General features: G+C 44.7%; 1 protein-coding gene across 1 annotated transcript; it reads left to right on the top strand.

Moving 5' to 3' along the window:
• Positions 1-589: 589 nt before the first annotated feature.
• On the top strand, positions 590-17,017 carry LOC129178712 (neuropilin and tolloid-like protein 2). The gene is made up of 10 exons (XM_054771196.1): positions 590-1,001; positions 2,484-2,540; positions 3,331-3,477; positions 5,179-5,427; positions 5,604-5,651; positions 10,224-10,351; positions 10,634-10,862; positions 12,305-12,418; positions 13,706-13,836; positions 15,197-17,017. Exons 1-10 carry the CDS (start codon positions 992-994, stop codon positions 15,899-15,901), a joined length of 1,818 nt encoding a protein of 605 aa, XP_054627171.1. The 5' UTR covers positions 590-991; the 3' UTR covers positions 15,902-17,017.
• Positions 17,018-17,197: the final 180 nt, after the last annotated feature.

Below are 17,197 nucleotides of genomic sequence, written 5' to 3'. Positions count from 1 at the left end.
CCACCCCCCATTTCAGCAGTGTGTGTGTGTGCGCGTGTGCATGTGTGTGTGTGCGTGATAGACACTTTCAGAATGAAAGAGCACATCCGGAAGTTGTGTGAATTTCAAAATAAAAGTATTGACATTGCCTTGGTTTAGAATGGACGGTCCTCCATGTTGGATTTTGAAATAGAATATTTGGAATATTAAACACTGAATAAAACAAACGCCATACTCTTGCCAGCATGTTTTTATAGATTTTAAGCCTTATAATTTTTGATGGAACAATGATAGGTTTGCATCGGGTCCTCGTGAAGGTAAGATTTGAATGATTAAAATGTTCCTGTCAAATTGTTGTTCTTGTTAGCTACACTCAATGGACACTCGTTAAACACAGCCGTATGAAGCTAACTTCAAATATGAGTTAATGTCAACATTTCAAGCATTGATGAAGATTTAAATACATTTGCACATTGTATTCTTACTTATAGATAACGCAGCTTTATCTTGAACTCGAGTCGTCCCTTTTACTCTGAAGGTGCCAACCGGAAAAGGAAAGTGCTCGTCTTATCTAGCTTGACGATCCATTGGTTCGGCAGCTTTAAATGCTCCTCAGGCATGCTCGCTCCTCAGTGCGCACACTGACGAGGAGCAAACACCTCATCTCCTTCATCCTGCTCCTATCTGTTCTATTTCTATCTCTCCATCCTCCACTCTCTTTGGATACCTCACCCCACCTGGCAGGAGGCATACACCTCCACCTTTCGTCACCTTCCCTGAGAGTTGGAAGCGATGGCCGGCTGAAGGGTCCACTTGTCACCGCTCATCTAAGCCGAGGAGGAGCCGCCAGCTGTGGGACACGCGCCATGGATGTACCGCTACCCTGACAGTGGAGGGAGAAGAAGAAAAGTGGGACTTTGGTTCTCTTCTCTTCTGAAGATGGACACGGCTTGAGGGTTGTGCTAGAACAGGAGCATTTGGGTCGGAACCACAGCCAGGAGAGGAAATAATAATGCACAGAGGTAAGACGCTCCTTCATTTGGAATGTACATTATCAGGCATTCTCGGGACCAGATTCCACTCAGAAATAGAAGGAATATAACGAAACCTGCTCCTGGAATCATCCACGATCTGATGTCGCGTGCGTATTCTGGTCCAGTGGTGCGTGAAATGGACCAGCATGTCCTCGGCTCATGTTGCACGGTCATAAGTGCACTCCGGAGCCGCGTAAAGGGAACTATGGGGGACATATGACGCGTATCCTACGAAATGTGTCCACAAACTGTTCATACTGACTCATATTTGTCTTTAATTGGTGCACAGTTTCTTTTCATTTGACATATATGGTCATCCAAACACTCCAAATTGACGTCCGGGTCAAATGACAAATTATTGAAGTGAATACAAGCGATAATTGATGTTAATTCGTCCAATTTGAGCCACTCCTCAGCGCGAGGTACGGACATGGTTCCATTATCGGACGGAGCGCAGCCGAGCCTTCACCAGGCTTCACCGGTCTTACTCATTGATAATGAATCAATAGCCTTCTTATTGATTGATTGATTGATTACTCACCTGCACATAAATGCCCTCATTTGAACACAATGTCACTATAAAACCTTTTTAAGCCAAATTATCATGCGTTCATCACAAAGACAACAAACAGGTGATGTCCATTTTGGACACTTTCTTATTCGTTGTGTTGGCTTCCTTGCTTTATTGGCTGCTATTATGTAACATTAGCGGGGATCATCGGGTCTGTGGCGGCTTACCAGGGCCAGACAGTCAGCATCTGGGACGTGCGTAGAAGTGTGTAAGAAGAGTGTGGAACGACACATTGCGGTTCATGCCACCGCTCGTGCTTCACCGTGCCCCCCTCCCGGCGCGGATTAAACGCCAAGTATTGCTTTCTAACACACTGGCGTCCATTATTCCCACAAATAGTGCCTTTTTTATGTACTTATGCTCAGCTGCAGAGAGTAGCAGGCATTTACTTGAAAGTGGACGCTAAGATTTGGACAAAAGGCCCCCGTTAGGGGTTTCCTTGCTGCTTTTGCTTCCTGTCAGAAATGCGGTTTCGTGTTCGTCACGGCTGTTGGAGTTTGCGCTTGTGGCACCGCCGTAAAACCATGCACATTTGTGAGTTTTTTGGCGAGCAAAGCCAAGCACTCTGTGAGGAAGAACAGTAGGACACACAAACCACACATCCGTGAGGTACAACTGGCCTCTGTGCTGCAAAATAAGCCGCTCTGTTTGCTAACGTGCGTCTTTAATTGTGTGAACATTCAATGGCAGCCATTATTGCAGTACAGTAGATCTTGTCTTGGATGACAACAGATCATTCACGGTCAGTAGAGGGTTCTTCCATGATGGGACACAATGGAGACGTCGCCAAGGAGAAGCAAATGTGTCCGATTGTTTACCAGCTCATACTGACAGCTGCTAGCGTTTGCATCAGTAAGGGAAATAGCATGGATGTGCTAATGATTGTTTGTTGGGTTCAGTGTGGATCCTCCTTGTTCTCATAGAAGAGGGCCTCGCTTTGGCACAGAGAACCAAAGGTAAACAACACAGCTTCCTCTTCTCCCGTTTCTCCTCCTCCTTCTTCATCCTCTTCTTTTTCCACTTCGTCTTTTCCTCCTTTGTCTTCTTCTTCATTGTCTTCGTCTTCTCTTCGTTTGTCTTCCTCTTCTTCCTTTTCGTCTTCATGTTTTCCTTCGTCTTCTTCTCCTTCGCTTTCTTCTTCATTGTCTTCCTGTTCTCCTTCGTCTTCTAATCCTTCATCTTCTCCGTCTTCTCCCTCATCTTCTTCATTGTCCTCATGTTCTCCTCGTTCGTCTTCTTCTTCTTCTTCTTCTTCATCTTTTGTCTTCTGCCTCTTCTTCTAATTCTGCGTCTCCTTCATTGTCTTTGTCTTCTCCTTGTTCATCATCTTTGTCTTCGTCTTCTTCTTTGTCTTCTCCTTCTGCGTTGTCTTTGTTTTCTCTTCTTCTTCATCTTTGTTTTCTTTGTCTTTTTCTTCTTTGTCTTCTCATTTGTCTTCTTCACCTTTTTGTTGTCTGTCTTTGTCTTCGTCTCCTTCTTGGTTTTCTTCTTTGTCTTCTTTTCCTTCTTCCTTGTCTTCTTGGTCTTCTTTGACTTTGTCTTCTTCGTTGGATTCATCTTCTTCGTCTTATCTTCTTCTCCTTCTTTGTCTTCTATTTCTTGGAGTTTGTTGTATTTGTCTTCTTTTCCTTCTCCTCCATTTTTGTCTTCTTCTTCGTCTTTTTCATCTTTTTTTGTCTCCATCTCCTTTTTCTTCTTCTCCTCCATCGCTGGTCACTAAGTCGCTGTGCTTCCCCCCCCCCAAAGACTCCCTGAGCGATCATGGCGGCCAGCAGAGCCCCAGCCAGAACGAGTGCGGGACGTGGGTCCGCAACATCAACGGCGGCGTGTTCACCTCGCCAAACTACCCCAAAACGTACCCGCCCAACAAGGAGTGTGTCTACATCCTGGAAGGTGAGCTCCTTTTCTACGTTCTTCTCATCCACGTGAAGGTGATGGAGAGAGGCGCATTGTGGGACGAGGGGAGGTGGTGCGTTTCACCTGGAATTCCTACTTCAGTCCCCCCCCATGGCCTCCTCCAAGGAGGTTCTATTTCATGTTAGCAGGATGCCATGAAAAGTACGGCCAAAATGATTGGAAACTTTGGGGAGGGGCGTGGCCTGGACAAGGAAGAAGACATTATGTGAATGTCAGCATGTAAAAAAATAAAAAAGTAATTTATTTATATAAAATAAATTTACCACTGAAACAAATATTTAAACTTAAGTGTAAGAAAATGATGTTTAGGATCATAATTTGGACTTTTGCTAAAGTATTCTTACTTCGTTCACATCAAATGTTGACGTTTTTCTGGTAAAAATGTTTATACATCAGAATATTACAGCTTTATGCTCTTGTACTCTTTTTCTTGTAAACTACAACTCTTGTACAACTCTTATTCTTGTAATATCACTTATCACTTTTATTTTTTCCCCTCTTTTTATTGTGACATTATTCAATTTTTTTTCTTAAATTGAGGCTTTTATTCTTGTAATATTACCTTTTTCTTCAGGGAAAAAAAAACACTTTTTCTCCGAATATTGCATTTTTTTTTCTAATATAATAGTTTTTTCTGAAACGTTCTGACTTTGTCTCTTTACGTTAAGGCTTCGTCCTCGTAATGTTATGACTGTTTTCCTCAAAAAACTACAACTTGATTCCTCCAAACAGTTCAGCGTTTTTCATTAATTGATTCTCGTATATTTTTGTATTTATAACATTTTTATCTACTTAAATTGACATAATTACATACTTTATTGAGGTTTTGGCTGTGCTGGAGATGTTGAGCGCCTACAAACTACACGTTTTCATTTGTTGATTAATAAATATTAAATTTAAAAAACTAGAAAATATATTTAAAAACCTTTTAAAATCTGCATTTTTTTTTTTCATGTTTCTTGATTATTTTTTTTTTGTCTGAATTTTACTGTGAAAATCCCAGCACATAACGTACCTCCTAGACCCGGTCCAGGGCTGCTCGTCTTTTTGCTGCGTCATGCATTAAGATGCTGCCCGGCAGGTCCACGAGGCGAACTGTGAACGTCTCTGGTGCTTCCTCATGTTTTCATGGATGAGCTGACGCCATCACACATCACGGCTCAATGCCGCCCCCTGTGGACAGAGAGCGGTATGGCAGCCGGCTGAAGGAAAGAACCTTGTCTTCATCGTGCATGCGGTCTGGTCCAGCAGGCGACAGATGGGGGCCATCATTAGCTATTATTTCTTCATAATTGCCTTTTAGTCGCGCTTGTAAACCGCAGACGCCACCAGACAGGAAGTACCGGAGCTGATAACCAGGAAGTGTTGGGCTGTCCACTTCAATAACTGCAGTGTTTGTCACACAATCCATAAATGTCTTTCTTTGGTTGTTTTTGTTTTTATATAGATATATTTTGACACCCTAAAAAAATCAATTTGGCATCATTCAAAGTTACTTTCTTGTCATTTTTTGTCCACTTTTGGGGTGTTGGACTTTGATGAATGAAACACAAACAGCTGGTGCTCTCAAAGCCCTTCCCAAATTCCAGATTAACCTTTATTTGACTTCGCTTTCCTTTCAAGCATCGACAAAAAGGGATTTCCTTTCTTTTATGTTATTTTTGTGTGTGTGCGCAGCGCTCCCCAGGCAGCGCATCCAGCTGGCCTTCGACAAGAACTACTACATCGAGCCGTCCTTCGAGTGTCGCTTCGACCACATCGAAATCCGCGACGGCCCCTTTGGCTTCTCGCCGCTCATGGAGCGCTTCTGCGGCGGCAAGAACCCGGGCATGGTCACGTCCACCGGCCGCTTCATGTGGATCAAGTTCACCAGCGACGAGGAGCTGGAGGGTCTGGGCTTCAGGATCAAGTACACCTTCGTTGCAGGTAACTTCCACTTGACCGCTGTCTTGGTGACTGAAGGTTCATGCCGAAAGTGTCGAGCACGTTCTGTTTCAGCTAGGATTGCGCAGGACCAATAAAAAAGCAGCTGCGGGCTGAAAACGGCCCCCTTGCCGCACTTTGGATTGGAATTCACGTCATTATCGTTCTTCTTGTTTTAGACCCTGACTTCCATCTGCATGTGGGCGGACTGTTAAATCCAATCCCAGGTAAGCTCCTCAGCAGCCGCTTTGTGTTCGCGTCTTTTCACGGGGAGATGCAAGATGCACCTTGACAGCTATCATGACAGGATGTTGTCACAACACACACACACACACACACACACACACACGCTCACAGATTGTACAGAATACACTCCTTTTGTCCATCTCGTCTGGCTGCCATTGTTCCTCTCATGTTCTCCTAATCGGCTTCTGTTCTACCTTCAGTCCTTCATCTCTCTCTCTCGCTCACGCCATCATCACACTCGTCCTTCTTTGTACCTCCGCTGCGACGACGCAACTACTCGCTGACAAGCGCATCTGCATGCAACTTCCTCAAAGTCACTTTGGCATGTTTGTGTTGTTTTATTTATTTCAGTCATTTTTACAATGTCTTTTTTTCAAAATGATCTACAGTATTATTATTATTATTATTGTTATTATTATTATTATTATTATTGTTATTGTTATTATTATTATTATGATTATGATTTAATGGTGATGGCAATGGTTTAATTCATCTCGAACATGCACACAAGTTACACTGGAGCACATCACGTAGGTCAAGTCACATGTCCAAAAAGGAGCAGGAAGAAGCAAAGCGTGTTTAATCCGACCCCCCCCTTCAGTTTCACGTTTCAGTTGCAATGCGTTTGTTCACCTCCTGTATTCCAAATGTGCTTTTTGCCGTTTGTAAATACCTGATGGTGACAAGGCAAAGCTCTCAATTTACCGGCCGAGCTACGTTCCTACCCTCACCGATGGTCAAGAGCTTTGGGTAGGGACGGAAAGGACAAGATGGCGGGTGCAAGCGGCCAAAATGAGTTTCCTCCGTAGGGTGGCTGGGCTCTCCCTTAGAGATAAGGTGAGAAGCACTGTCACATAATTTGATAGAAATGAAAATGATCACCCTATAGAGGGGGGAAATCAAAGACACCCCAAAAATGATGCAGCAGACTGGTCCATTTTGCTAAAATGTCATTGTAGCAACTCAAAATGATTCTCAGTAGTTTGTGTGGCCCCCACGTGCTTGTACGCATGCCTGACAACGTGGGGGCATGCTCCTAATGAGACTACGGATGGTGTCCTGGGGGATCTCCTCCCAGATCTGGACCAGGGCATCCATGAGCTCCTGGACAGTCTGAGGAGCAACCTGGCGGCACCAGATGGACCTAAACATAATGTCCCAGAGGTGTTCTATTGGGTTTAGGTCAGGTGAACGTGGGGGCCAGTCAATGGTATCAATTCCTTCATCCTCCAGGAACTACCTGCATACACTAGCCACATGAGGTCAGGCATTGTCGTGGAGCAGGAGGAACCCAGGTCCCACTGCACCAGCGTAGGTTCTGACAATGGGTCCAAGGATTTCATCCCGATACCTAATAGCAGTCAGGGTGCCATTATCTAACCTGTAGAGGTCTGTGCATCCTTCCAGGGATATGCCTCCCCAGACCATCACTGACCCACCACCAAAGCGGTCATGCTGAATGATGTTGCAGGCAGCATAACGTTCTCCACGGCATCTCCAGACCCTTTCACGTCTGTCGCATGTGCTCAGGTTGAACTTGCTCTCATCAGTGAAGAGCACAGGGCACCAGTGGTGTAGTTGCCAATTCTGGTGGTCTATGGCAAATGCCAATCGAGCTCTACGGTGCTGGGCAGTGAGCACAGGGCCCACTACAGGACGTCGGGCCCTCAGGCCACCCTCATGGAGCCTGTTTCTGATTGTTTGGTCAGAAACATTCACACCAGTGGCCTGCTGGAGGTCATTTTGTAGGGCTCTGGCAGTGCTCATCCTGTTCCTCCTTACACAAAGGAGCAGATACCGATCCTGCTGAGGGTTGAAGGACCTTCTACGGCCCTGTCCAGCTCTCCTGGAGTAACTACCTGTCTCCTGGAATCTCCTCCATGCGTCCAGGTACCGCAGTGATGGCCTGGTCCAGATCTGGGAGGAGATCCCCCAGGACACCATCCGTAGTCTCATTAGGAGCATGCCCCGACGTTGTCAGGCATGCGTACAAGCACGTGGGGGCCACACAAACTACTGAGAATCATTTTGAGTTGCTACAATGACATTTTAGCAAAATGGACCAGTGTGCTGCATCATTTTTTCACTTTCATTTTTGGGGTGTCTTTGATTTCCCCCCTCTATAGGGTGATCATTTTCATTTCTATCAAATGATGTGGCATCATTTTGTTACTAATACATCACCCACTTATTATCAGGAAACATATTCAAGATCATTTTTCCCCCAGTTTAGATCTGATGTGTTTTCCAAGTGTTCCTTTAATTTTTTTGAGCAGTCAAACCTGTCTTAGCGGCCACCTTTATAGAACAGCCACCTGCCTATAGCAGCCACTGAAAAATCCCCCCCCCCCCCCCCCCCCCCCAGCAAATTTACATGTTATAGACCCTGTGTATAGCAGTCACCTGTCCAGCGCGGCCAGCGGCCACCCATTTTGTCTCCCTTGGTCAATATCTGACCGCATATAGTGGCCAAATTACCAACTCAAGTAGAAGCTTCATGCACGAAAAAGTTTTGTTTTTCAATCAATGAAGGCGTCGTGTGTAGACTTTAATTACTGAGTCCTAGCTCAGTCACAATCATTCACAAGATCCACACAAACTGTCAGTTGTTCCACATAAAAAAGCCGTCTTCTTTTGAGCTTGCTATTTCCTGGTCAAACATGTAACTTTAAGAGCATTTGCACCAAAACATTACCGCAAAGTATGCTGGGAACAGGACGTGCTCCCAGCGACGCTACAATAAAAAAAAAAAACATACGCTAGCATGCATGCGGCATTGGGAGCAAAACTGAGTTGGGTTGTACTTAATTGAAGTATTTTAGAATGTAGTGATCATATTTTTCATCAATCCTCATCCACAAATCCATCAAAGTCCTCATCTTCTGTATTCGACACAAACAAGCCATCTTCTTTTCCGTTCGCTACTAGTCTGTTAACTTGTCAGTGTTATTCAGCTCCGAAGCAAAGAAGGAAACTTCTCCTGTTGCTTCTGCCAACTTTATTTCTTGAACGCGGCCACCAGACAGCAGCTCAGAACACACACACATCTCTCAGCATCGTCTCTCCTTCCTGCTTGCCCACAAGGCAAAGGTTAAACAAGCCCCACTACATAGCTGTCCAGCCAATGCCTGTAAGAAATGACACCGTTTATTTCCTGGTGTGCACTGGTCAATACTGTAATGCCGCTTGTTGTGGGGAAGGAGAGACTCACGTGGCCGATGCACTTTAATGGCTTTATTAACAGCGGAGAACACTGCAGGACTTTACATCCACGCCAACATAAACACACTTCCCAACTCTCTCCAAACTCACAGCTAGCACTGAGCCTAGCTCTCCTGCTCGGGACCCCCACCGTCACTTCCCGTCACTTCCTGATGAACTAAAGCTGTAATGACACTCTGCCGTATAAAAAGTAAAATATTAAAAACAAGCGTAAGACATTACTAGCACAGCTTTGTTCTGTGGGTGGTGGATATATTCTATCAGTTATTATTAAGCCTCTAGCTTCCTTTTAGTAAGTAAAAACCTTGGCTATGATTGCACTACATTGTCATGTAGACCTACAAAGTACACTTGGAAGAACAAGAGGTGAATAAATGTATTGCAACTGATGTGAAACTGATGAGGGGTAGGATTAAATAAGCTTTGCTTCTTCCTACTCCTTTTTGGACATGCTAAATTGTGAATTGTACTATGTGATGTGCTACTGTTTGACTCATATGCATGTTAAGGATTAAAACCATGAACCATGATAATAACAAGCCTAGTAGTGCTGTACAACTTTTATCCACAGTCCGCAGTGCCCTCTACTGGTCAACATTATTATTAATTTTTTTTCCCCCTTTTTTTCTTTTTTTTCCTCTACTGGTCAACATTCAAACTGGACGCCAACCTGTCTATAGAGGCCACCTGTCTATAGCGGCCACTTTTGCAGACTCCCTCTAGTGGCCGCTATAGACAAGTTTGACTGTACACACACACACACACACACACACACACACACACATATATATATATATATATATATATATATATATTTTCCCTATGTCTTTGACCATATATTTTTTTTCTAAATTATCTACCATTATTATTTGTTTTACTTTTTTTAATCCTGTATGATTTATATTAGATCTATTTTAATTTGTTGTGCTGCTTTTACTACAACTATTATGAATAATAATATTATGATTATTTTAATATATGAATAGTCATATTCATGATCATTTAAATATAAATAAATAAAATAGTATTACATCAGGTTATATTAATTTTACAACATCTTTGTCTGGTAATATAATTTTGTAAATTATGTATTATTTATTATACAGTGTATTTGATATTATTTGATATTTACATATTTTTGTTGTGCTGTTTTAGCCACAGCTAAATATTATTATTTCATTCAGATGATATTTATTGTTGCCACATTGGCTGCATTATGATGATGATGATGATGATGATGATGATGATGATGATGATTTGGATCCACTGTACTGATGAAAGTGGTCTAACGTTCCGTGTTGGTGGTCCATCTTACTGTCCTGGTGCTCCAGACTGTCAGTTTGAGCTCGGCGGCTATGACGGCATCATCCGCTCCAGTCAGGTGGAAGAGGCCAAGCGAGTGAAGCCTGGAGACGCTCTGGATTGTATCTGGACCATCAGGGCCCCGCCCCAGTCCAAGGTCAGCATCCTGTCCTCCGGTCCGCGTCTTTTGCAGCACTTTCTTCAGCAGCATTGTCATATCGTGCTCATGTGATCCTGCTTGTTGACACTGTGGATATTTGAAGTGAGTCGACACTGAAATGACAGCCATGACCTGGCCAGCGCGCCTCACGTCGTCTCCTTCTCATCTTCCTCTTCATCCTAAATGAGTCATCATCTGAGCGCTACCACGTGCCTGCTTTGAGGCAGGTTCCTCTCCTATCATCCATCATCATCCTGTCCCCTTCCTGTCCGGGTGCAGATCTACCTGCGCTTCATGGAGTACCAGATGGAGCACTCCAACGAGTGCAAGAAGAACTTTGTCGCCATCTACGACGGCAGCAGCGCCATCGAGAACCTGAAGGCCAAGTTCTGCAGCACGGTGGCCAACGACGTCATGCTGGAGAACGGCGTGGGCGTGGTGCGCATGTGGGCCGACGAGAAGAGCAGACTCAGCCGCTTCCGCATGCTCTTCACCTCCTTTGTGGACCGTGAGTCAGCCCGTCGTCCGTTGCTATCCTGCTTGAATGTGGACATGGCGCTCATAAATATAAACACTTCACATCTGCTCAACCTCCTGCAGCCTCACTAAAAATGTTTCAAGCAAATTTCAGGAAAAACAAAAGTAAAAATAAAAATACAATTTTAAAACTATTTTTTAAAATAAAATGTATTATCAAAATAATATTGCTAAATTAAATTAAGTTGTGTTTATTGTGATTATTACCATTTGCAGTGGGGTGCTGCTGCTAACTGCGTCATAGTGAGTGCTCTTTGTCATATTTTGTAAATACATAAAATCTATTCTGTCAGCATCACAAAAAATGGTTCAAGCAACCTTCAGCTTACAATTCTCAACAAAAAGGTTTTTTGTAATGTAATTTCTAATTATTAAATTTGTAGATTCAAATCATTTTTAACGTCATTTTTGCACATTTATTATAGTGACGATTGTCCTCTGCAGCGGTGGGCCACGACAACTCATATTTTGGTTATGTGGCTTCTTCATGAGGCGGCCAGAAGCGTGCCGTGTGGTTTGCAGCAAACTGCCATCACAGTAAGAAACATTTGATAGAGTTTGCACAAGATGCTTGCATGAGTCCATAAAGAAGGACATGAAATGCTACAGTATAAAATGATAGTATTAGTATTACTCTATTAGCACTGCTCTCATAGGATAAACTGCAGCATTTTCATCTGCAAAATAGCAACCACAGCCTCACATTAGCGCAATTTCATATAAAAGGCTGCAGGATTGAATGCTACATTGGCAGATCTAATAGATGGATTTCATGTGGCGGTTTTGGTCCCTTGTGGTCCTCTTAAGTGTTTTTGTGCGCTGCGTCGCTATAGAGCCATTTAATCCAGTTGGAACTGTTGGGGGGTGGGGGGAGGGGGGGGGGGGTTGTGAGACAGTTTTATTGAATGTGTCTCTATTGCTTGGCCTCTCCTAACGGAACACAGTCGTCTTCATCAGTCGTCGCTAATAAAGGCTAATTGCTCTGAGATAAACAAACAATAGCACGCTGCAGGTCATGTTGGCTACTGTGTAAATGTGTGTGTGTGTGTATGTGTGTGTTAGTGACGCACACAAAGAAGTGTGAATCTCCAGGCGGGAAAGCGTTTCCCCGTTTAGCACAGCGTAATATTTTCATTAACCGCCTGACTAGACAAGTATATTAATTGGCACGGCGCGCTGGGTCGAAACCCCGCGTGAATGCTGATGTTGTTTTCATCAGCGGGCCCATAAACCATCACAGGCGGAACATTAATGTGCCTTTTCCATTCAGCACGGCTTGCATGTGTCTTTTCATCCTTAAGAGCGTCTGGAAGCGCCTTGACTCCCATCCACCCCTTCATCCCTGACAAGTCACTCCCACGCGCTCAACAACGTATTTATTTCTACATTCTGTCCATTCTCTCCGGCCTGCAGCTCCCTGCTCAGCCAACACCTTCTTCTGCCACAGCAACATGTGCATCAACAACTCACTGGTGTGCAACGGCGTCCAGAACTGCGTGTACCCGTGGGATGAAAATCACTGCAAAGGTCAGATGAAGGTCCACGCTTGGACAGCTCATAGTTTTTATTACAGATGCATGATATCTTTTTTTTTTAACTGACAGCAATAACTTTCTGCTTCTCGAGACCGATGTGGCACCAACAACCAATTTTATATGTACTTTTTAAAAAATGTGATTTAACTGTAGTTTGTGCACACCTGGAGGTAAGAAGGACTCGAACAAATGAGGACTTGACCAACTATACCTGTTGGTTTGTCCTATAAATATCATGACATCACTACTATCTGGAGACCCAGAGTATAGAGGGCAGGGAGCCATCTGCTGTGGCCCAGCAAAGTGCACTATATTCGGACACATGCTCACAGCAGACAACGTGCCGCTACGGAGGTCAGGAGAACCGGAGTATAGTGTTGCCCCGCTCCATCGCAGTTCACCTTTCGCGGACTCGCTGTTTTTTTATTTATTTATTTATTTTTACAGGGTATGAACGCAGTTACAGGCCAAGCCTGGCCCTTTAAGAGCACAAGGCAGCTGTGTCTCTATCTATTCTCTCTCTTCTGTCGGCACCGCCCATCGTCTTCTGCATCATGATTGGCTGTACACCGTTGTCAATCAATCTCCTTTGTGCCGTCTCTAGCAAACTAGCTAACCGTGTGAGCTGCTTGCTAACCGCCAATACTGTAAAGAATAGAAGAAACAGAAGAAGCTAACCGCGTGTGACTCTGAACACCGTGTGGTTGCAAGTTTTCACCCCGACAAAACCCACAATGTCGGCGAAACGTTCAGCACCCAAAAGGCAGAGGAAGCCAGCCATGGCACAAAACGATGGACTTGTGGACACGCTGAAGGAAGGCAGAAGTTACGCAGCTGTGAATGGCCCAGCAAGGTGCACTGTATTCGGGCACACGCTCCTAGCAGCCGGTTTTGCACTTCTCAGTGCCTCAGGTGGCTGATGAGGTTTTTTGGGTGCTCGATGAGGTTCTTTTTGTCCCCTCATCGCAGAGCATTTGGTACAACTAGCATGCAAAATGTCTTCCTAGCAAGTAAATTTTTGTTTACGAGTGAGCTCAGGGGGGGTTTCCGACAGGTCGTTGATGTCACAGGCAGGAGGGGAAGGGAGCGCTTGATTTGCTTACCCGCACAGTATGGTTAATCTCACCTAATTGGAGTGTATTTTTAAATGCTCGGTTATTGGAGCTATTTTTTATGTTTTAACTGTTTTATCTGTATGACTTCCTAATGCCCTCGTATCGGACCGATAATTATCACCCCTACTCTTTATATTCATCTGTTTTCCTCCCGTCCCGTCCAGAGAAGCGATCGAGGGGTCTCTTCCATCAGATCACCAAGACCCACGGCACGGTCATTGGGGTCTCGTCCGGGATAGTCCTGGTCCTTCTCATCATCTCCATCCTGGTCCAAATGAAGCAGCCCAGGAAAAAGGTAAGTTCAAGGCTGACTTTGAGGGACTTTGGAAGACGGGAAACGCAACCCTTGGCTTCATGAAGAACAAGCAATGGGAATGTAGTGTGCATGCCAGGCCACTAGGTGACAGAATGATACGCATTTTCATGACTACATACATAAAAATGCGCATGGACCAGGAGTCTCAAACTCAACTTACATCAAGTGTTCAAGCCAGCAACTATTTACAAAAAAGTTGCCGCTGGGAGTGCTTCCTGCTTCCCAACATACCTTGCGGCACATGTTTAGTAAAAAGTTATAAAGGTTCTGTGTTTAGAGTTAAAGTAGCTGTGTATTTTTACCCACAGTAGTCCTGTAAATTCCGTTGTATAAGCCGCTACTTTTTTCTTAAACTTTGAACCCTGCGGCATATACAGCGGTGCGGCTAATTTATGGCTAAATTCGTGTCTCGTGACGTCTCCTTTACTTCCAAACTACTATAAATTGTTTAAAGGAGCCAATCACGAGCTATCGGTGCACTCACAACGAGCTTGTCAAACCACTGGAAAGCGCAGGAGGTCATTTTATACACACCAATATGCAACATAAGTCTGACTCACGGTGTCCTCTTTCAAACACTTCACTAACAACAATAAATTCATCACACGTCAACTTAACAAAAAGTGTACCGAACACAATTACAAACATGTACCAATATGAGCTTAATGGGGAAAAAAACATTTAAGTTTTCCCATAAGGCATTGCGCCCGAGGAACGCATTCATTGGAGCACAGCAATGACGTCAGCCTCCCTCTGGGCTTTGGGTCGCTTTCTATGCTCCTCCAATGAAATGGTTTTCTCAATAGAAATGCATTATGGGAAAACTTTAAACTGTGTTTTTTTTTTCATTTTAAACCCGTATTGGTACATGTTTGTTTTTCTGAGGTATAATGTTGAGTATTAAGTTGTGTGATGAGTTTAATGCTGTTTGTAAAATGAAACCGTGAGTCAGACTGTTCTATTGAGTAATGACCTCCTGCAATTCCCAATGGGTTGACAAGCTTGTCGTGATTTTTTCATAGCTCATGATTGGCTCCTGTCAAATAAAGAGCTGATTGGTCCTCATGGACTCGTGCGCGCCACAATATGCTATTTTATGACGTAAACATGTGCGGTTTATATACCGGAATTTATGGTAGTAGTTTCCCCATGTGTGTTTACTGACCCGTTACGTGCGGTCATGTTTGTGTTGGGACCGTGCTTGTAAGTAGTGTTCTGTCTAGTGACCCCCAGTCCGTGACCAAACAAACTCTGTTCCGATGGTTCTCTACAGTTTATCCTTGAAGATTTGAGTGTGTCGCCGAGTACACCGTACCTAAATGTCTCCTGTCTCACCAAGGTCGTGGCCCGCCGGCCCGGCGTCTTCAACAAGGCGGGCCTCCAGGAGGTCTTCGACCCGCCGCACTACGAGCTCTTCTCCTTGCGTGACAAGGAGATGTCGTCAGACATGGCCGACCTGTCCGAGGAGATGGACAGCTTCCACAAGGTGCGGCGCTCATCCACCATGTCGCGCTGTGTCCACGAGCACCACTGCGGCTCGCAGGGCTCGGTGGCAACGGGCGGCGGCAGCATGAAGCACAGCCGCACCACCCTGAGCTCCATGGAGCTGTCCTACCACAACGACTTCTCCAAGCCACCGCCCATGAAGACCTTCAACTCCACCGGCACCTACAAGAAGAGCTGCTACGGCTACAAGCAGCACTCACAGACTCACGACTGCGACCAGCAGGTCATCGAGGACCACGTCACCGAGGAGATTCCCTGCGAGATCTATGGGCGAGGGGGAGCCACAGGCGGCATTGGAGCGTCCGGCATCGCGGGAGGAGGCATCGGAGGAGCGGTTGGGATCACAGGAGGAGTGGCCATGGCCGGAGGAATGGGCATGGCAGGGGGGATGGCGATGGCGGGGCCCAGCGGCATCGCAGGGGGCATCGGCGGCGGGATGGCGGGAGCCTGCGGCACCCTCACCATCCGCGGGAACAGCTCTCGTAACAGCACCTCCGTGGTTGACCCCCAGCAGCGCTCCATGTCCATGGATTTCTAGATCTTCTCTTTGTGGAAAGCGGGACATTCGCCGTCCTCAGAGACGACTACAATGAATCCATGCAGAGACTTTCTCGACTTTTTACATCCACTCACCTGCCATGCACAAATATATGACATATATAAATGTGTATATATATATATATATATATAGCGTGTCCTTCTAATAATTTATTTCTTTAACTTTTTTGTCCGTGTTCCCTTAACTGTTGCAACCAACACTCAACAGCAGCCTCGTCACCAACGCTTGGCTTTTTTAACTCCCCTCAGATGGTTGCTAGGTGGATTTTACAACAAAAACATGAAAATCCTGGGCTCCCCGAATGCCACATTGCAACTTCACAGTGCTTTACCACATACAGCCCGCTTTCTCTGGCCCCTAACAGCCGGTGGATTCGTAAAATTCGCACCCTTTCGCTTGGTAAAGCAACAAAACGCACGACGTGGCTCTCTCCTATTATCGGTGGCAAGAATGTAAACAGGAAGATGGTTTGGTTTCGGCACTATAGACACAGTGCTAACAAACACAGCGACGGAAGGAGTTAAATGTTGCTAACTTTAATAACAACGTGGACAATCTAGCAATGAATAGAGTGCACTTTAAGAGGAGGTGATCCTTGTTTACATGCTAACCGTATACATGCGAACTCAAACACGTGTTGCCAAGTCTCATCTCATACCTGACCAAGGCTCCAAGAGGGGAAAACTAAGTAGAGTTAAAGTAAAACGGACTAAAGTGCGCTAGCGCCCTCTTTTGGCTCTCGCCTGAGGACCGCAGTGTTACTGCAAGAGCAAACAACATGGCTCGAATGGTCTTCATCGCACAAATTGTACCTTTTAAGCTTTGCAGGACTGGACTCGGGATGAGCACACCAAGAGACTCTTATTTTGGTAAGAAATAGAAACATTTATAATGAAGGTAATATGAAGTGTTATGAACATTATACTCCCCGCCTTGCCCCAAAAGAAGCTGTTCTTTTTGGAATATTCCCCCTTGTAAAATGTAAAACAAGCACAACTCGCTTCCCAAGAGACAACGGGGCTCGTGATGATGACGACTTAACCACTGGTTGTATTTCATTCTGTTGGATTAAAAAAGAATTTACTCACCAAGCTGCGTCAGCTTGTAGGACTCTTGTTTATTATTTATTTACAGTGCGCTGCACCCTAAATAATATGGAATCACAGGAGTGCCAAAATTAAAAGGGAATACGTGTGGAAATACAAAGAGAATCAATAATACAAAAATATACAAATGTAGTCATATTTTTTTTACCATTTTCTCTTAATTTTTTCT

The sequence above is a fragment of the Dunckerocampus dactyliophorus genome, chromosome 3 (assembly GCF_027744805.1).
Source record: "Dunckerocampus dactyliophorus isolate RoL2022-P2 chromosome 3, RoL_Ddac_1.1, whole genome shotgun sequence".
Taxonomy (NCBI): domain Eukaryota; kingdom Metazoa; phylum Chordata; class Actinopteri; order Syngnathiformes; family Syngnathidae; genus Dunckerocampus; species Dunckerocampus dactyliophorus.
The sequence above is the reverse complement of the archived record's forward strand: the minus strand, read 5'-3'. Positions and strand labels throughout refer to the sequence as shown.